General features: G+C 53.3%; 1 protein-coding gene across 4 annotated transcripts in view; it reads right to left on the bottom strand.

The window, feature by feature from the left end:
* The window catches only part of CPNE5 (copine 5), a 91,614-nt gene that overhangs the window by 30,546 nt on the left and 39,705 nt on the right, over nt 1–21,363 (bottom strand). The window contains exons 4-10 of one of the 4 annotated variants that reach the window (XM_078055401.1): nt 21,150–21,253; nt 19,707–19,746; nt 19,414–19,490; nt 17,578–17,637; nt 15,434–15,481; nt 15,081–15,144; nt 4,035–4,138 (exon numbers count right to left, since the gene is read on the bottom strand). In XM_078055401.1, the coding sequence (XP_077911527.1) occupies nt 4,035–4,138; nt 15,081–15,144; nt 15,434–15,481; nt 17,578–17,637; nt 19,414–19,490; nt 19,707–19,746; nt 21,150–21,253 (497 nt within the window). Of the gene's footprint in view, nt 1–4,034; nt 4,139–14,396; nt 14,538–15,080; nt 15,145–15,433; nt 15,485–17,577; nt 17,638–19,413; nt 19,491–19,706; nt 19,747–21,149; nt 21,254–21,363 lie in introns of those variants that run through there. The other 3 variants (XM_078055400.1, XM_036097283.2, XM_036097298.2) reach the window with 3 other exon arrangements.

Genomic DNA, 21,363 nt, shown 5'->3' with positions numbered 1-21,363 from the left:
CATTGTCTCCCCAGATTTCCATGTTCATGGCTCATCTCCTCACTTCCTTCAGGTCTTTACTCAAATGTCACCCGTCTGATAAAAGCACCTGCCCTGATATAAAATTCATAACCCCTGGTCCCCTGACCCTGACATCCCCCCCTAGTCCCCTCCCATGCTTTTTTTCTACTTTACCTGTTATCTTTTGACATAGTCTATGTTTCTCCTTATTTACTTTATGCTTTGTCACTAAAATGCAAGCTCCGTAAAGGCAAGGGTTTGGTGTCCTTGATCACTGGTGTATCTCTGGTGCCCAGACCACTGCCTGGCACTGAGTAAGCGTTCACTAAATGGTTTTTTTTGGAACAAACTAATGAATAGATGTATGTCTTAGAGGAGAGTTTCCACAGCTTTCACTGGCATTAAAGGCAGTGAAAGTGAGGCCCCTGGCTTAGACAATCTCTAAGACACTTTCGGCTCTCCCAGTGTGAATCCACGGAGCCTGCTTTGCAAACGAAAAGTGCCGAACTGGCTTACCCCGCCGGGCTCCAATCCAGCGTCCCTGCCCACTCCCCACGCCATGCCTGCTGGCCCCGTCCTGGCAGCCTGCCCTGCCAACACGGAGGGGTGGCCAGGAGCCAGAGCCGACCTGGGGGCAGAGGCTGTCCCCCTGAGATTTCCCAGCCTCCCCCCGCCCCAGCCACCTCCCAGCCTGGAAAGGTCACCCCGGAAAGTGCCTGGGCCCCGCCCGTGCCCACACAGCCTCTGCCACTTCTTCTCTGGCAATTTTCAAGTCAAAATGTCATTCCTGTCACCGCGGCTCAGCGTTTCTCTTCTCTGCTCCTTCTCGCCCGCCCACTGGCGTGTGGAGATACATGTGGGAGACCTCCCCACACACCCCGGAGCTGGTGACGAGGACAGGAATGGAGAACAGGGACAGGAGGGGGCCATGGCTGCCCAAGTTGGGGCAGGCAGGTAAGGCAGGAAGAGGAAAGGGTTGGGGAGGGGGGCGCGGGAGGGAGAATCAGGAGCAGCCCCTGGGCTTCAAAAGGAGGGAGTTCGCCTGCCTGTGCAGAAGCCGGGCTGGGCTCCAGAGACCTCCTACCTGGAACAGTTACACCCACCTGCTGTGGAACCCTCCCAGCCCCCTCCATCTCTTTGGACCCACCGACTTCTCTGTCTCTTCTTCCCTTGCCAACCAGTTTCTTGACCCAGGTCTTCTGAGCTATTAGCCCGATTGCCTCCCTCCGTCCTTCTCCCTGAGCCCTGTGTAGTCCTGTTTCTGCTTTCAGACTCTGGTCTGAAGCTGCTTTCTTTAAGGTCCCCCAAGCCCCTCATCACCAAATCCACAGACCCCTCGACTCCCTGCTGCACTTGCCGTGGGGGCCGGGCCCTGGTGTGGAAATGGTCCCTGCAGACATCTCATGGCTCAACTCAATTCACCCCGACTTCCGCTTAGGGCGTGTGGTGTGGGAGAGCATGAGTCGGACTGGTGAGGCTCCATTCCCAGGGCCCCTCCGGCCAGCTGTGCAGTCCTGGGCAAGTGACTTTCTCTCTCTGAGCTTCCCCTTCATTGTAAAATGGGGTGGGGGGGGGGAACCAGTTGCCAACACTGCCGGGCCCTGTTCTAATGACATATATGAACTCATGTGGTCCTCACAGCAACCCTGAGAGGGAGGTGGTGGGATTATCTCCACTGCACATACCAAGAACCTGAGTTGGGGACGTTATAGGTGCACAATCCAATATGGTAGCTTCTAGCCACATGGGACTATTTACCTTTAAATTAATCTAAATTAAATTAAAAATTAAGCTCCTCAGTCACACGAGCCCCGTTTCACAGACTCAACAGCTACGTGTAGCTAATGGTGACTGTACTGGATGGCAAGACGCAGAACATTGCCATCATTCCAGAAAGTTCCACTGGGTTAAGAGACTTGCCTAAAGGTACACAGCAGGCAGCCCGGCGGACCTCTCTGTCACATTCTTACTCCCAGAGCAGAGATTGGGACTGAAGAAGACAAAGTAGGTACAGGGCCAGCAGGACAGTGGGTGCTCTGAAGATGCTTCCTCCCCTTTCCCTCCAGGACATTCCACTCCCTGGGTTCCCTCACCGACCTTCCTCCTGACCTCTTCCTAACTGGGGGTGTCTCCCAAACCTACTCATCTCTCCTCAAACCCTGGGTAACCACCCTGCTTCCACCAGGTCAGCCTCTGACCTGTGCCCGCAGACTGGCCCATCCTTTGGGGGCCTCTGGGTGGGTTTCTCCAGCTGCCTTTGGTGACCGCTCCTGGAGAGATCCAGCCCGTGCTTCAAGTGAAACTCGCCCCCAAATAAACTCCCCTCGCCTCCCCCATCTGACCAGCTCCTCTGCCATTTTTAACACTCTGGGTTTCCCACAGCTCCACTAGCTGGGAGGGGCTCTGACTTCAGTGGCCACCCCAGTCCTGCCTAGTGAGGTCTGCTCACTGTCCTTTTGCCCCCGTCCTCCCCTCCCCACTTCCTCCCTGCATTTCCCGGGCGAGGCTCCGAGGCTCGCCAGCGCTCAGCACCTCCCACCTGTTCACGGTGTCAGTCACGAGTCTCTCCCTCTTCCCTGCCCCCTCCCCACCCATCCTACACAGGCTCTGCTAGAACAATCACTGGCAAACACTTTGCAACACACCCCTTCCCTGCTCTCAACCCCAAATCCCTCTCTCCTGGCCAGCCGGCCTTCACCTCCGAGACAAACCTGGCCTGACCAGGCATCACCTCTCTGGAGGAGACCTGTGTGGCCATTTCCGTGGGCGCCCGGAACATCATTCGGCCCTTTCCCTCCCTCCCTCAAGTCAAGTCAAAGTCAACAAGAATTATTTAAAGAAATCCTGCTGGGAGTCCTTTGGTGAGACAAAGACTCCTTTTGTTATGCAAATGATCACACCTAATTTCCCTTATTTTGTTCGTTCAGGTTTTAAAATCGGTTTTCCCTTGAAGTGAAACACACCTCCTCCCTGCTCCTCCCTGCCCCCAACACACACACACGCACGCACACACACACCCAGAGTTCCAGAATCAAGGGGAGCTTGGAGGAGGCCTTTCTGCCCTCCGCTCCGGACACACCTGCTTTGCACTCGCCTTTTCTCTAGCCTGTTATTCATCTGCTCCTCCCCCATGGGCCCATTTTCTCCCTCTCCTTCCAAACCTGCTTCCAAGTTCCCCTTCTCCAGCAGTGTTTCTCTAATTAACCTCCCTGGCCCCATCGCTTCCCGGTTCTGCAGCATCCCAGCTCAAAGTGGCCACAGCCTCCCACAGCTGTGCTGCTTAAAGAGACCGTGGAGACCGCCTAATCCAACTGGTTCATTTTCCTGATGAGAAAATAGGCCCAGAGAGGGGGCATAACTTGCCCTGGGTCACACAGCAAGCCAGTGGGTTGGACCGAGGTCCCCAGACCCTCAACCTAGAATCTGTGCATCCGTGTGCACGGCTGACCTACATTTGCCGACGTGTTGTGTGTGTTTCCGTCATACTGTGGGTGGCTTCCAGATTAGGGAGAGGAGAGGAGGAAATGGGGGCTTTAAAGACGCGTGCGGTTTTCAATGAAGCCTATGGCAAGGTGTGGGACTGGCCAGGTAACAGGGTCCGGATTTGCCATGCTGGGCGTGTGGTAGTTGGGTGGGGGGCACGTGTGGTAGTGGGGTGTTCAGAGGGCTGCTGGCGGAGGAGGGGTGGGCTGGAGATATGTGCTGATTCGTGTGGAAGAAGGAAGGGGCTATTCGGAGGAACCCCTCATTCCCACCCTAGCCCCGCTTTCACCCACTCCCCTCACCTCCAACATACCTAGCACCCACCATTGCTGAGACCCTCAGAATGGCACTGCTGGCTTGGGAGCTGCCCGTACCCCCCACCGGTCCCAACCGCGTGTCAGGGCACTACCCAGGAGCCCCGGCTGCTACTGTGAGCAGGAGGCCCAGGTGGCACTGGGAAGAGGCAGGCCCAAGCCCCCCTGCCTGGAAGGTCACCACACCCCTCCATCCCTGATGCCGGAAAGGGGGTGAAGTGCTGTCAGGGGACTTACGTTCCATCCTCATTGCTTCTGTAGAACACCAAGAAGGGGTCGGACTTCCCAAAGAAATCCTTTTTGTCCAGCTTGTTGGCACAGAACTGCATTGTGGCTACGTCCTGGTGGGAAGGAGGGAGAACAGGGGTGAGGCAGGAGACGGCTGGAGGGTGCCCCAATCCCTGTGGAAACACAGCCCTAAGGCCCTGGAAGATAGGAGGATTCTGAGTACCAAGCTGGTTAAAGGGCAGCATGTTACGTTTGCCCTGCACCAACCAAGGGCCAGGCCCTGGGCTAATACTGGGGGGGGGGGGGTCTCATTTCATCTTCGAACAACCCCACTGGGCAGGTCTGATGGAGCAGTGTGGGGCGGGGTGGGGGGTTGATTCTGGAGCCAGTTGCCCCAGCTGAAGCAGGTGGATTCTGGAGCCAGCTGCCCCAGTTTGAATTCTGGCTCTGCCACTTTCTAGCTGTGTGACCTCAGACAAGGGAGGCAACCGCTTGGAGCCTCAGTTTCCCCTCTGTACCACGAGGCTGATCACAGCACCCACCTCAAAGGGCTATTGCGAGGACTAAAGGCAAAGCACTCGGCAGAGTGCAGGCCCATCAGTGTTGATGTGCGTGAGTCCACTACTGTTTTACCCAGTGGCTCAGACAGGTGAAGCGACTCACCCAAGGCTACTCTGACCTTGGTCTGCCAACCTCAGAGCCCTCGCTCTGTCCACAGCACCTCATCCCCTCACACACTGGGTGGCTCCAAGAAGACTGTCAAGATGAAACACCACTGGGGCTCCTGGGTGGCGCAGTCGGTTAAGCGCCCGACTCTTGGTTTCACCTCAGGTCATGATCTCAGGGTCACGGGATTGAGCCCCTGTGCTGAGTGGGGAGTCTACTTGGGATTCTCCCTCTCCCTCTGCTCCTCCCCTTGCTCTCTCTCTCAAATAAATACATCTTAAAAAAAAAAAAAAGATGAGACATCACTTTCACACCCACTAAGCCATGAGAGGCCCACCCAACTCTCTAAGGTAGGTGCGGCCCATTTTACAGCTGAGGAGCCTAAGGCTCAAAGCAGGGAGCAACTCCCCCACGTTCACCAGGCAGAGCCCTGGGATCTGACTGCTGTGACCAGCTCACGGCCCCAGCGGACACAACACTCAGCCCAAGAGCACAAAGAAGGTAGCCAGGCCCTGGTGAGGATTGCTGGACCCCTCCCCTCACATGGCCCCCAGTTCCTCAGTTTGCTGCGGCTGACAGGACACTGGGCAGAGATGCCCCCATGTCCTCCTCTTCATCCATCCCCACGTGGCCTCTTCAACCTGAAAGGTCTGCATCCTGACAAATCAGCTGCCAGGTGGCCAGAGCTCAGAGCTTTGTTGTCTAGTCCCTGGGGCCTGGCTTGCCCTTCAGGGCCAGGGCCTGTCAGGAAGTCACTTAGCTCTCTCACTGCCCCCTTCCTGTCACTGGGGAAGACTGTCTCATGAGATCAGTGTCCTACAGGTCTGTGAGGACCAAAATGGTGGCAGAGATGAAAAGGCAACCTCCCACATGTTTGAAGGACATGCTCAAAGGTTTGGGAGTGGGTATGATATAATGGTTAAGAATATGATTGCTGGGGAAAAGAAAAAAAAAGAATATGGTTGCTGGAGCCAGGCTGCCTGCTTCAGCTCCATCCCTTTCTAGCTGTGTGACCTAGAGCAAGTTGTTCACCCTCTCTGGCCTCAGTTTTCTCATCTGTAAAATTGGGTACCGGCAGCCTACCTCATAGGCTTGTTGTGAGGTTGAAATGAGTCAATATGACGATAGTGCTGGAAATACTGTATGGCGCACGCCAGGTGCCTTGTACGTGCAAGCTATTTGCACACTTGCCCCTCCCTGTACACACAATGTGTGTGGCCTCTGTCCCTGCCCCACCCCCTCAAATGCCCTCCCTCAAGGACATCTGACAATAGCAAACACAGAGCATCCTTCCCTTCACTCATTCGTTCCTTCAACACACATTTACTAGATACCGTATGTATGGCCAAGTCACTGATCTCCTTATCACCTTTAGCCCTTGAAGTAATCCTTTGTCGCTTTTTTATAAATGAGGGAGCAGGGGGTAGAAGCAGCTAACCTGCCCAAGATCACCAGGTGGTAACTGGTCGAGTGGCAATTCAACACGTATGAACTGATCTCAAAGTCACGTCCCTTCCGGCACACCACTCCGCTCCCTGAGAGAGAGCGCAGTCCGGTTCGGGAGGCCCCCTTCCTTGGTTTCTTTGGACGGACTCCGGGGCGGGTATGGACGGGAAGGGGCTGGCCTCTGGTTAACCTGGGCCGGAAGTGCCCACTCAAGGGAGGCCCTGAGGAGGGGCAGGCCTGAGGCACAGCAGCCCACACACAGAGGGGCCCAGGTAATGACGACTTTCATCATGTCTTTCTTCGTGGCCTACCCGAGAGGAAGAAGGAGCTGGACTGGGGGCTTGCAAGGCCTAGGAGCCCCGGGAATCCTAGAGCCTCCAGAGAAACCTAGGACATCAGACCTGGAATAAGAGACCGGCCGACTTATGGAGCACTTACTACGTGCAAGTCACTACGTGAAGCCTTCTCTTTACGCACATTATTTCACTGAATCCGCATCACAACCATATGAAGTAACTCTGCTACTCTCTCCATTTTACAGATGAGGAAACTGAGGCTTTTAAATCCTGTCATATGCCCAAGGTCACATAGGGGGTCACCCAGGCGGGGCTTTCTCCCTCAGCCTCCCAGAAAGATCTCTCACCTTCTAAGCCCGCTCCATGCAGTCACTGTATCTCCACAGTAGAAAGTTCCAATCCCATCCCATGTTGGAGGGAGGGAGCATTTTAAATGCCTCCCTGGGGAGCTCTATCCCATGGCCTAGAAAAAGGAGGAGGCCTAGGACCAGGTGGGCTCCTCCCAACGCTGGCTATAAAATTGGTGAGGCCCATGGGAAAGGAGAAATGTGACCGCAGGGCATTGCATTAAACCGAGCATAGGCCCTACGGGACCGCACCGCTCACAGGCCCACCAAGCCGGCCCTCGCTCCTCCCACAGGGGCAGCGGGCGTGGCACCAGAAAACACCGCCCTTCAGACTCTGCTGAGGACAGCAGAGGGGGATAGCCCAGCAAGGCTCCCTGAGTTCTGGGCTCTCAGCCTCCGTTTCCTTCTCCATAAAGTGACCTGCTGGGCAGGCCGATGACACTGTCCTTTAATGCCAGGCAATTTAGGCTTCCGTGCCGATGGCACTGGGAGCATAAGGGGACAGGGACGACACTGGGGAGGCTGGCACTCAGGAGACAGTCCGGGAGTCCAGACCCCCTCCAGCTTCCCCAGGATACGGCTGGGTTGGAACTCCAAATGTGACCCCACCCATCTGGAGGTCACCTGAATGAACTCAGGCAGGCCACACGCAACAACCTGCACTGGTTGACTATAAAATACACACTTATATTGAAACAACCAAAACCGATGCCACAAAATCCAGGGGCAAAAGCTCTTAGTGTCGCTTCCTAGGAGAACCCCTCAAGGCCCTGCCAGATCAGGAAGGGAAGCAGAACGTAACCGATCATCACGCCCAGGACCATTCAGCCAAGGCCACCTGTTTGGAGCCGCACTTCTGCCACCTATCCGCTGAGCGGCCTGTTGCAAGCGATGTCACCTAAGCCTGGGTGTTCTCTTCTGGAAAAATGGAGTAGCTGGGATGCCTGGGTGGCTCAGTCGGTTAAGCGTCTGCCTTCGGCTCAGGTCATGATCCCAGGGTCCTGGGATCGAGTCCCGCATTGGGCTTCCTGCTCCGCGGGGAGCCTGTTTCTCCCTCTGCCTCTGTCTCTCTCTCTGTCTCTCATGAATAAATAAATAAAATCTTTAAAAAAAAAAAAAAATGGAGTAGCAATGGCCCCCTGAGATCCCATCCTGAAGAGTAAAGCAAAGGGCCTTTGTGAAACACCGGTCCACAGTGCAGAGCATGGAGCAGCTGTAAGAACGGGCGCCAAGTCTTATGGAGAGCCATCTATTCTTGCACTGAACTCTATGCCACCGCCAATGTTTAACTGGTGTCTACCTATGAAAATGGCAGTAGAATAGGGCTCTACCTAATCTGTGCCAAGCAGATATTTTTATGCCTATCAGTTCCTTTAATCTTCTCACCAACCCCAAGAGGTAGGAACTATTATTATTCCCATTTTAAAGATGGGGAAACTGAGGCCCAGAGAGGTTAACACCCTTGCCCGAAGCCACACAGCTATTAGGAGGAGAAGCTGGGATCGGAGCAAGACAGTCTGGCTCCAAAGCTTAATAACTGAGATTCCAAATGATGACCCCAAATCATCCCGATAAGTTTAATTATGTTCTGTAGCCTCAGTTTGAGGAGTCAGAGAAGTGTGAAATCCATTTTAGAAAGGCCTCCTCCGTGCAAACTAGTTAAAATTACAGGGGAAAAAAAAAAAAAAAAAAAGCCTGGCTCTGAAATTCAGCTAACTGGAAAAATCCTCCAATGAGCCACACCTCATTCCCGCTGATGGCAAATCCATGAGGTGTTGCTGGCAGCTTATTCTGCCGCTCAACCTGATCTGCCCTCCCTAACACAATCTAGACCCAGGAACATTCACCAAAAGCGCTTTGCGATCATCAGTACTGTTGTGCCACTGTTGAATCCATGGGGATAAAACAGACCTGCAGTGAGACTTCTAGGCTGTGACCACGGCAAGCTTCTTCCCTCATGAGTGCGCACCCGTTGGGGAGTCCTTGAGACAAGGCACCGTAGCTGTCTCGGGACTGTGCTTTTTTTTTTTTTTTAATTTTAATTAAATTCAATTAATGAACATAGAGTGTATTATTAGTTTCAGAGGTAGAGTTCAGCAATTCATCAGTCGCATAGAACACCCAGTGCTCATTCCATCATGCACCCTCTTTAATGCCCATCACCCAGTTATCCCATCCCTCCACCACCCTTCCGGGGACTGTGCTTTTGAAGGTGGCTCTGAGTTATGTCAATAGTCATATCACACAGACAAGGCTTTGACCGCTCCCCTTAAATGCAGGTTAGTGAATGGACCCCAGGAAGAGTCTGGGGAGTGGCTATAGATGGACTGGGCCAGCAGGATTAGGAAGCAGCCAATCCTGGCTAAGGTCAGAGGTCCCGCTGTTTAAAGCCTCAGCTGGAGGGTGGGGCTCTCTGAGCACGTGAAATGCTCTTCCCAAACCAGAAGCATCTCTGGAATCAACTGTGGAGAAGATAAACAACTCCTGCAATATATAATTTCCAGCAATTTCTGCCTTTTCGCCCTATCTTTTTAAAAAACATATTAAGTTCTTCTAAAACAGCAGGATTGCCTCAATTTGCATCTTCCCGCATGTTAATCAGGCTGCTGGGGAGACTACAGCAAACAGCCTTTCACTCCAGGGTGGCCTGGCCTACTCCAGAGCGTTAGCCCTCCCTGCCCCAGGAGGTCAGAGTTCAGGCCCAGAGGACAGCAGGTGAGCTGAAGGCCAGGAGAGGGTAGCAGCACCCAGGAAGGGAGAACGGAGGCTGGGTCTTGCTGGCATGCTCCAGTATCAGAATAAGAGTATGGTAAGTGCAAAATTTAGAAGGTGCCCAAAAGCCCAGTCATCAAAATCAAGATTTTAATGTGACATCTTGAAAAGTCAAAATCAATGCAAAAACCCATGACAAACAAAACATCCACAATTCAAATAAAGCCATTTTACAAATGAAGAAACGGAGGCACAGAAAAGTCAAGTAACTTGCCCAGAGTCACATAGCTAGTAAGCAATGGCATTTGGTCTGGATCCAGAGCCCAAGTTCTTAACTTTGCCCTCCTGCTCACAGGCTACACACTAAAAAAGATGGTGGAACCATGATGACATTTATTGGCTTCTCTTCAAAGTTTGCGGAAAAAAAGATATCAATTAAAAAGATAAAGAATCATTAGCCACAACTCTGAAATTCAGCACGCCAGCAGGAGGGAACACAACCCAGAGTTGACAGTGATTCTGTGAGCTGTAACCTCTGGGAGGGCTCCCACATTCACAGAAGGGTCCAGAGCCCCAGCTCACCAGGATAACACTGCAGAAGCAGGGGGCCTGGGGTGCAGGCGTTTTGGGATATCCACAAAGACCCTGTAGGTTAGAGCTGATTTGAACCCAGATGGTGGGTGTAGGAGTTTGTCTAGGAGATTGGGCCTGTCACTACACATTGACTGTAATGACCACGTGGGGGTCAAGCTGGGTTTTCTCTGCCGTCTTAATGACTGACTTCTCAAATAATCTCATCAGCTGTGCATCTGTTGATTTGGTCATTCAGACGCTGTAAACCCCAGATTGGCCGTTTTCCCTCCCACGCATGGAGCCTATGTGTCTGGGATACTAACCAAAATCCATCACTAAAGTTCAAAAGAAAAATGGAATGATTTGGCTAGGAGGAGATATTCATGGCAGTGTGAATGATACTGTTTCCTATAAGAGAATAGATTTAATAAATTATGGCCATCCATATAATGGAGGCATAATATATAGCTATTAAATACGTTTTCAAAGAATATCTAATGACATGGGAACATAAATCTGGATACCACATTCTACTAATTAGAAGAAAAAAACCATACACAGAAACACCTAGAAGAAAGGAGGAAATGCAGCAAATGCACCAAAATGTGAACAATGATGATCTCTTTGTATTTTCTGTCATGTCCACTATGAACATGTTATTTTTTAGCATCAGGAAAAAATGTTTTTGTTTTGTTTTTTTTCTTTAAACCAGAGGGATGATTTCTAAGACCAAAAAAAAATTACCAACTAACTTGTAAAAGGGTGGTGTGTACCTGCTCGTCACGGATCATGCATCTGTGCCACAACACATGTCTTTCCCAAATACCAACCTGCATGCTTCTGAGTCTCAGAAAAGCTTCACCGCTTCCCCCGCTTCACCTTACCTCTTTCTCCTTATCTTTCTCCCTTTCTCCCAGGACTCTTCCCTAGGCTCCCACATGGAAACACTGGGCTCTCCCTGATGTCAGTCCTGAGAACAGTGAGAGTTCTGACTTTATCAAGATTCAAACCTGCTAAGCAGGTCCGCTACAAGGTCCCGCACCATCTAGCCTCCCACCCCACCTACTCTCTCACCTCTCCAGTGTCACTCATCACTATCTCCTTGCCCCAGGGCCTTTGCACAAGCTGTTCTCTTTGCCTGGACCCATCTTCTTCCAGGTAGCTGCACAGGCTTATTCCTTCACCTGTATGTATTTGGGCCTCTTATATGGTATTATCCATGGATTTTCCTTCAGGATAGTAAAGAGTGCTATAAAATACTTGCTACTAAAAAAAGAGGCAATGGGTCTGATGAAGTTAAGGACCCCTGCTGTACCGTGATTGCTGGTTGGCATTTCTGTCTCTCACACTAAATTGGAAACTCTGGGAGGGGGGGCAAGAACTGACCCAAGACATATTTGCTAAAACGAATGAACACATGAGCAAGCTGGTGATACCTAACACGGGGGGGGGGGGGGGGGGGGGCTGGGGCAGCTACAAGTGAAAAGCTTTGACTCCCCTGGCTTGTGAGAGGTGAGCTGCCTTCTTGCCAGTGTATATAGGGACCTGACTGGGAGGCAGTGAAGATGCACTATCTGGCCAGGAACTCTCTAGAAGCCCAGCCACTCACCACGGCCGCTGAAGGTTCCTGCCCCACAAAGATCACAAAGCCCACGGCTCTTCCATGTACCGTAAAGCTTATGGCTTCACTGTGGGTGAGGGAAGTACTCTCTGAGGATTAGAAGTCCACAGCTCAGCCATCTGAGGCTGGCACTTCAACCTCTCTGCATCTGTGGGCTGGGGGCACTCACCCCTCCCCATCTCCCAGCCCTGTGGTGAGGATCAAATAGACTGTGAACACAGGGGCTCGGGCCAACTGTGCGGACTATGCAAATGTTGGTCAGTATGACAGGGAATAATGACGGTTTTACTGCTGAACATAATTAAATCTTTGATGACTCAGAGGCCCTTCAGGAGCTTAAGCTCATCATTGTCAACATCAAGTATCACTGAATAATATTTTGGATCAAATTCTGATTGTTGCAACTTTCTTGGTATTTAAAATCTCGATGAGCAAGGCTTTTTGCATAACCTATCGAAGCGTGCTGGCGACCCACGGGAGTCCACTCCGGTCCTTCGCTCGTCCCCAACCGCCCACACGGTAACTGTGGATGGAGGGAGGGTTTGTCTACTTAGGCAGAATGCATTCACTTGAGCAGAAAGCCCTGCTCTGGTAAGGGAAAGAAAAAAAAAAACCAAACCACCCCTTAGACTCCACCCTCTTCCTTTGATCCTCCCACTGAACGCAGAGCTGGAACACAGAAGCAAAGCAGTTCAGATGTAATTATTTTCATTCAGCCAGATGCTGGGAATTAGTCTCTTTTCCTTGCAAGTATTCTAGGGAAAGACAGAACGCATCCAAAGATGCCCCAAAAGAAAAGGAGCTGACAATCTCAAGAGGAAGGAAGGGAGCCCACCCCCCACCTCCTTGCCTTGGAACAGCTTAGATCAAGGAAAACCGCAACCACTCCTGGATGAAGGAGGGGAGGGGGGGATGGGGAAGGAGGAACAAGGGGGGTGGGACGCCTAATAAATACTAAATACGGACTGTTTTGCCAATCTGGGAAAACCAGACCAAGGACAGCACCCAGCATTGTCTGGAGCTTTAGAATTCCCTAAGCATGTTAGCTTCTATTACCCGATTTAATTAGCAACTAGGGAGGAAGTCACTAGCTGAGCTAGAAGCCGGGGGAGCAACCCCACATTAGGCTTCAAGGAATGCAGATTCCATCTTTCCCCAGGCACCTGTTGGCCCAGCCACCTCCACGAACTCCTTCAATCCTCACCACAGGCACCCCTATCAGCCCCAACATACAGGTGGAGAAACTGAGGCTCAGGGAGCTTAAATAGCTCTACTATAATGTCAGCTGGGTTCCCTCTCCCTTGTCTGAACCCCAGGAACTTCCAGATGGTCAGCATATACACTTATAAGAGTTTCCATCATCATCTGCTGCTGCTAAACATTTGGTCAATCATTCAGTCACAGATTCCCGAGAGATCTCCCAGAGCGCCTACAGCGCACCAAGCCCTCGGGTGTAGCCCTGCTGTCAAGTTCCTCCAGACCCACCTAGGTAAACAGACAGAGAAGCCAGAAGAATGAGTACTTGTGTATAAGCTGATGTGGTCATCGCTATACTGCAATTCTGTGTCTTATTCTCCCACTGGAAGCCCCCGAGTTGGGGACCCCACCGCCCGGCAGTTAAAGACCCTGGCACTAGAACCAGACTGCCTGGGTTCAAATCTCTTCTACCCAGGGGCTATGTGACCTTGGGCAGGTCATTTAACCTCCCCATAAAATAAAAACCGTAAGATATCAGGTAACGATAATACCTCATACTACCTACAGTCTTACATCATATATTATAATAATACAGATAAATCAGTCGACGCATGTAAACCCTTAAGCACAATGTGTGGCTCAGCATAATTGCTCAATTAATCTTGGCTAACAATTTATACCCCCATAGCAGCAGTTCTCAAAGCATGGACCAGGGACCCTCAAGGGGTGGTCCGTGAGCCCAAAGCTATTTTCATAATAATGTCAATAAGACATGGAGTTTTCTAGAAGTTACCCAACAGTGATATCACAACAGATTGACTGCAGAAGCAGATATGAGACTCTTCTGTTCAGCCTGACATTAAAGAAATTTATAAAAATAAGGCCTTGCAAAACAAGGCCACTCTTCTCACTAAATAAATGACTTTTGTTTTGGAAAATACAGTTATTTTTCAAAAAAGTTGTTATTTATGTTATCCTGTAATGGGTTAAACTGTTGTCATTTTTTAATGAATTAATATACATATTTTTAATTTATTGACTTTATTTTCTAATATGGCAAGTATTTATAGCTAACAAATAACCACAGTTGCACTGACTTCCCAGGAAGGTCAGAAAATCTTGTTTCTCCTCCTCCCTCCTAGGCCCTCTTACCTGAGCCCCATGTGAATTTGGGTTCCCAGGTTACCCTAGGCTTGGTCCTGTGTTCATACTCTGGCTACCTCGTCCTTCTCTCCCCAGGACCCACCCACTCCTACCTGTGGCTCCTAATTAACCTAAGAGGCATGCAGGCCTGGGCATGAGCCCCGGTTTTAGAAGGTTTTAGAATCCGGTTGAGCCCCGATTTTAGAAGGTTTTAGAATCGGGTTGACCTGGTTTAGAACCATGACTCTACGACTTATTGTCTTTGAACAGATGGCTTAGCTTCTCTGAGCCTCAATTTCCTTATTCATAAAATGGGAATAACAACAGTACCTACCTCTTCGGATTATTGTCGGGAGTAGTGACAACTTACCCAAAATGCCCACCCCTCGACAAATAATAACCGTCATCATTACTGTGTTTCATCGTTATTATTAGCCATCGGGTCCCCCGAGCCCCTCCTCGGTGTGCTCAGCTACCCTTTCCGCTGTCCCCATGTCCTGCTTCTCCACAGTCCCACAGAAGAAGCAAAACCAAGGGCTGCGTGGGATTGCAGCCTCTGGCTTCGCAACACGCACACCCCAACCACGCGTCCTCACTCCCTCAATCCCATGCAGGGTGTCACCCTACTCCTGAGCTAAAAGTGAAACATGACAACTAACTGCCAAGCACCCAGGCTCACGACTGAAAAAGCCCCTCTGCTGCCAGGGCTGGAGCCAAAGCAGTCTTGGTCTGGGGAGAGGGGACCATGACGGGGAATGGAGGAGCCCTAGCCCGGAAGGCAGGGGACCAGGGCCCAGCCGGCTCTGCCGCTCATTGTGGGCGTGTTCCGTCCCTTCTGCGCCTCAGTCGGCTCAGCTGTAAAAGGAGACAACATTCTGGCTCTGATGTTACAGAATTCTAGGACAGCCAGGTGAAACTGGGGAGCCCTGTCTTTCCCAGATTCCCTCCAAGGACGCACATGGCCCTGGGGGACACAGGGACAGCAGCCTGCCCTCTGTCACTGCTCCACCCCCACCCCCACCAGGTCCTGCCCTAGTGTCTCCCTGCCACTCACCCTACAGTTGCTCAGCTCCTCGGCGGACAGGATGACGGTGCCACATTTCTTCCCTGGGACACCACTGGGAGAGGAGAAGATGAAAGAATGGAGAGCCAGACAAAGACAGACACGAGCTGCACACTCCCTGAATCGGCCCTCCTCAGCCTCCCCCTCCCCATCCGGCAGATCTGCCCAGAGCCCCTGAGAAGACAGAGTCTCCTGAAATACTTGTGGCAGTGTGGCCTAGGACACTGCTTCCTGGGCCAGGCCCCCAGGCCTGGAGCTGCCCCGCCCCCTGCTCCCCAAGAGCCCGCCAGGAAGGGTAGTGTCTGCAATGAAAGTCCTAGAAGCGGAAAAGCATCCAGACTCACCCGGAGGCTTCCAGACCAGTGGTTCTCAAACTTTCCATCCAAAGACCACTTCTGTGGGCAAAAGACCTCGTGGGCCAGCCACCCCACCCCGCACCCAGCTGACCCCCAGAGTCCTGGAACATTTCAGCTCTGAGCCGCTCTGATTTATCATGGGTGGGAGAGCAAGCCGCAGGAGGGAGTTAAGCAGAAGGGCTGGTATCCTCCTGGTGGCAGCTTGTCCAGGCTCTCTCCCACGGCTACCTCCCCTTAAACTCCTTGGCTGGGGTCTCTCCAGAGAAGAGAGATCCTGGCCATTCATGCAGCTCCTCAGTGAGGTGGACAACCAGGACATGAAGTCGGCCCACCCAAGAACCCCTCCAGGAGGTCAAGTTCCCAAGGTGGGGCTTCTCCCAGGGGATCTGGACCACCTCTTCCCTGGGTCAGGAGGGCCCCCTCCCCCAAGCAGCAGCCCATCCCACTCCAGTGTTCGGGATGAACCCGGAGTTGGGGGTCCCCAGTGCGGCCAGGGGCCACTGGGAAAGAGAAAAAAATGTCATGTTGTCCAGCAGCTGCTTAACTTGGGACTCATGATTGTACCCCTCTGAGCCCCGGTTTCCTCACCCATAGAACGAGTGTGTTTGTAGGCTCCATTAGTCAGGATGTGCACACACAGCGCATGGCACAAAAAGGCCCCCAAGGAGCATCATTTCCCTCCCTGCCTTTCCTTCGCAATTTCACCAAGCTGCTAAAATCCAGCCCCACACCTCAGGCCAGCCTCAAGGCTCCCAGCATGCTGTCTGCAGAACACACTTTGAGAACCACTGATGGAGCTCTCCCCAGTGCCAGCTTTTGGAGGGAGAGGCTCTCAAGTAGAGGAGGCAGGGGAGCCGGCCCCAGAGGCTGAGACAGCCCAGGTCTCTCCACATCAGGAGAGTAGAGCAGGGGCTACATCTGGAGGTTCCCCTGCCAGCTTGCGCCCCTAGACATGGGCAGCTGAGCAGGGTGCCCCAGCCCTGGTCTGGCCCCCACTGGGTGTAAAGATATGATTTGTTTGACCAAGAGACAGAATCCTCACACCAGCCTCCTCCGCCCGTGTTTCTCCATCTGTTCCTCCTTCTGCCTCTGGGCCCTTCTCTGATTTCCCGTCTTCCCTTCCCTCCCCTCCAGACCGAACTGGCTCCCACCTGCTCAGGGCCTTCCTTTTTCTCTCCCTTTGCCTTTCTGGCCCTCGCTCTCTGCTTCTCCCCCTGACTCCAGCTCCCTATCTGACTGCTGCTTCCATACTCTCGGTGTAAATCAGCATCCACACCCTGCCTGGGCTGTGAGCACCCAGGGCCCCCAGAGGCCCCTTTCCCATATCCAGCGGCTCCAGTAGCCAGTCCGGCTGCTGGGACCCCAGCTCCTAGGAGCTCTCAGCAAGGCCGGGGGAGGTTTGCTTACTCAGCCAAAATGTTCATCAGTGTGATGCACCTCCAGGCTGGTCACCGGGGTGGCAGATATTCCCTATCCTGCCCCACCCCACACCCTCAGGTGAAGGCCCTCTCTCCAACCAGGAGAGGAGGAGAGGGAATGAGTGGTGGGCGGGGGGGGGGGGGGGGGGGGGGGAGTGGTGGCGCTGTCTTTGTTGCATATAGTTGCATGAAGCTGGCCAAAAGCAGACCGTCAGGGTGGAGGCCAGGGGAGTGAGGTGGGCCCAGCACAGCCGGCGAGCAAATACAAAAAGTGAGGATTGAGCAGAATCTACTCCACGAGCAGGCTGACATCCAGCAGTGCAAGCAGTGGAGGGGAAGTGGGATAAGGAGATAAACAGAAGGGAGGGAAAGAGGGAGGGGAGAAAGGCGAGGGGTAGGAGGCAGAAGAAACCAGGCCAGGGAGAGAGGAAGGGCAAGTGTCCAGCCCCTGCTGACCACTGGAAGCAGCCCCCACCTATGCTCCCCACCCTGCTCCCCGAAGTCCCATGAGCCACTGGGGTTGGGGATGCTGGAGCTCTAGCCAGGTGGGGGAGGGGCCGGCTGCAGAGTGGCCCTCTTTCCCCCGCCCCCCCAACCAACCAGGGCTGAAGGCACAGTGGTGGGAGCAGAGACCGGGCCTAGACTCTGAAGCCCCCTCTGCAGAGCCGGCTGGATGTCTGAGGACTCCAGGGCCAGAGACGTCTGCTGACCTACCCGTTGGATACTGCTGGCATGGGTTTGCCTGTCCTGGAATTCAGGCTGAATGCTCCTATCCTGTAGAGAGAGAGGCAGAGAGAGCGTGCCCTGAGTCAAGCACCCCCGTCCTGAGAGGCCATAGCACTTGGCATCAGAATTCTTGGAGACAGGTATCTATTCTGGATCAAACATCAAAACAGGACCAAGAGCTGCAGGCCAGAGGAAGAAGAGGTCTTCCAAACCTTGTTGTGAAATGCTGGGTGACTCTACCTCAGGGGTTCTCAAAGTGTGCACCGTCAGCATCCCTGGGAATGTGTTAGAAATGTAAGTTCGCAGGCCCCACACCAGACTAAGGGGCGGGTGGTTTGAGCCCAGTAATCTGTGCTTTAACAAGCCCTCCAATGATGCCGAAGGCTGCTGCGCTTTGAGAACCATGCTCTACCTCTGCAAGCCTCAGTGGCTGGACTGTGAAATGGGGAGACTGCTGAGAGAATCCCATGAGATCAGAGAAGCCGATGGCGGTCTGGCCCAGAAGAGACGCCCAGTGAAAGGGAACTGTTGTGCACGGGGCTAGCCGGGAGACTGAGACACGTGACATTTTCGGTGGGGGAAACAGGTCCCCCTCCTTCACCAACCCATTGTCTCCAAGATCCCGCTTGCCTTCCCCAAGGCTCGCCTCCCCAGCCGTCTCCTGCGGAGGTCTTCCTCAATCCACCCCCCAAGCAGGTGTGCCTGTCCCCCAAAGGTGGGCCGGGTGACAGCAGGGAGGAAAGAGACCCAAATGACAAGTAGGCTTTTGACCCAGGCAGTTGGGAGCTGAGAGGAGCAGACACACACACTCACTCTGAGGACCCCAAATTCCATAAATGTCAGAGCCCTCCAAACCTGGGTTTGTTCCCTATTTTCAATAAATCATAGTTTATATCATTATTCTCTGTGAACCCAGACAAGGAGACCTTTTCAGGGACAGAGAGGCCCCTCTGGGGGCTCAGAAGTTACCATACAGTTAGTGGGGGTCAGAGACAAGGGCCTGGGAGAGAGACCCCCCTCCCCGACAGTAACACATTCAGCACTTCTCCATCATGGTGAGGGACAGCATCCAGTGTGAATTTGGCAGAAGCAAGCACGGGGCTGAGGCCCAGCCTGGCCTGCTCTCCTCTTCCCGCCCACCCTGCCACGTGGCCGGGGCGCTTGTCCCAGTCTGCAGGCTCCTCTTGTCTGGGTTCTGCCCCTGGGGCTCCCTGAGAAATAGGGACAAGAGAGGGCACCCCTGCTACCCAGCCAGGCCTGGCCGGTGCCTACAGCCGCCCGCAGGCTCCACTGTAAGAAGCCTTGGGATTCCTCATCCCAGAGCCTGCCCAGAGGAATAGCTTTCCCCTAAAAGCACTTACAGCCCTATAATGCAGATGGTCGGAGGGGCAGGGTGAGATGAGGGGCGCCTCACCATACCCACCTCTGGCCTACAGCAAGGGGTGAACAATCTGAGGGATATGCTATGTGAGGAGAACCCTGAATTCAAATCCCAGCTCTCCCACTTCTTAGCCGTGTGGCCTTGGGCAAGTCATTTTCCCCTCTCTGGGCTTCGATTCCTTCCTCTATACATTGGCAAGGGTGGGAGGTAGGGGTGCCTCTGGCCGTCCCAGGAACGTGAGGCTCTAATAACTAAACCTGGGTCCCTCCAAGTTAACTGGGTTAGCGGCCCTGCAAGGGCAGGGCCCACGGGGTCTCCTTATTCCTAATCACCCCGCATGCGTGGCGGATTGCTCCTCCCCTACCCTGAGCTAAGGGTGGGCGGGAGGTTGGCCCATCCCTGGGGAAGCAACCCAGACAGGCTCCACTCCCGTCTATACTTACGTGAGGGGCTTCTCCAGGCGGCTCCCAGGGGACCCCACGATCTCTCCGAGGGTACAGAAGGCCTGGCCCAGGAAATCCTGCATGCCCAAGGTACAGAAAACATCAGTGTCCCCCACTCTGTCCACAGCCACCCCACCTCTCCCATCACCCCATGGCTAGAAGTGGGCGGGCTCGGAAATGACCAGAAGCAGCATCAGACACATGGTCCGTGTCACAGTGAAGCCTGAGGCTGACCCAGACTCTGCCATTTGAAGAGAGTTTCAGAATCTCTGGGCAGTCATGGCAGAACTCACGTGTTTGGATAAATCAGGGCTCTTCGAATCAACGTCGTATCTGCAGGGAACACACAGAGATGGTAAAGACAGCTGGGGCATCCTGCCCAGAACTGCTGGGGTCCTTGAGCTGAGTCAGGACCCCTACACCCCAAAATACAGGCTCTGACACAGTAGGATATTTCTGGGAGTAACGGCTGGGAGGCCCACCATGGGAGCCTTGTGGGGTGCCGGACATATTCTGTCTCTTGATCCGGGTGATGGTTACATGAGGGTAAACAGATATAAAAATGCATCATGGGAGGGACTCTGAAGATTTGTGTACTTCACCATGTATATGTTATAGCTCATTAAAGACCGAAAAAATAAAATAAACTTGCTCGGCAACGGTGGCTGGTTATCAGGTGGCTGAGCCACCTTGCCCTTCACTGCCTGTTCTCCCATCTTCCCAGCTAAGGCGAGGTGCCCTTGGAGCTCAGTACCTTGCCTTTGACCTTCCCTGATGGTTTCACCTTGCCCAGGCCTGCCCAGCCTGACCTTGGGCCTCGTCACTCAAGAACGTCACTCCACCTGCACCTGGGCCCCTCCCTTTACCTGGAGCCTGCTCACCTGGAGCCGCACCTGCAGCCCTTTGTCCAGCATCACCCTCTCCACCCCACCCCAGCTGGCCATCCAGGCCCAAATGCCTCCTGCTGAGGGGCAGTCACTTTTACTCTACCCCTGCTCTAGCACTTTCTCTCTCCAAAATGTCCCAAAATGGTGACTTCTCTACAATGGGCTGCAAGTCCTCCATCGGTCCCTCCAAAGTCATGTCCTTCCACTGCACTTTTTCCTCTGCTCCTGCAAGCCCCCAGCCCCCTCTTGGCCCACTCTGTCCACAATTCTCTGGGATACAGTGCTTTCTAACCATCCCATGCCTTGGAAAAACAACAAAACAAGGTTCCCCCACCTGCTCACCAGACTGAAATCCCATCATCATCTTTAACCTCAGTGGAGGGGCACTCCGCACCTTTGTGAGACACACGCACATGCCCTGGGCCCCATCAGTCAGGTTACCTCTGCAAGAGGGGAACCTGGAGGGCATCCTCTCCCAGAATAAGCTCTGACAGAGAGAGAGGTCAATGGGGACCTCCCCGTCACCTGGGGAGAAAAAGGCTCCCGGGTAGCCCCCAAGACCTAGCCCCCAGAGTCAGGTGGCTTGCTCAGTGCCCTCCCACACTTAATGGAGACAAATGGTGGGGAGCCTCTATTCCCTCTCCCCACCTCTTTTCCATCTCCTGATGAGGGTGGGGCTGGACTTCAGCTAATTGTCATTTTTATCCCAGGCCAAACCTGAGCTCCCTCTAATGTCACGGCACCCCTCCCCTTCCTTGGTAAGAGAAACTACTACCAACCCCAGGTCCTACAGTCCCCCCTCCCATCTCTGGTTCCTCAGCCCCATCCCCAGTACCAGCTGCCACTTACAGGTCGAAACGGAGGTTCTGCTTCTCCTCAAAGAAGTAATCCACAATGAATTTGCGCACAAAGTCGGGATTGAGTGTGTTGTCAATGACTTCGGTGCGTCCGAACTACAAGAGAAAATGGGGTGTGGACCTCAGGGCCAGGCTGGTGGGGTAGGGGAGAGCACTGGGCTCAGAGCCCCTCAGTACAGGCCCCAGTAGTAATGGAAGCCATGCTT

Source organism: Halichoerus grypus, chromosome 9, assembly GCF_964656455.1.
Source record: "Halichoerus grypus chromosome 9, mHalGry1.hap1.1, whole genome shotgun sequence".
In the NCBI taxonomy this organism is placed as follows: domain Eukaryota; kingdom Metazoa; phylum Chordata; class Mammalia; order Carnivora; family Phocidae; genus Halichoerus; species Halichoerus grypus.
Note: the sequence above shows the minus strand (reverse complement) of the source record. Positions and strands in the feature narration are given on the sequence as shown.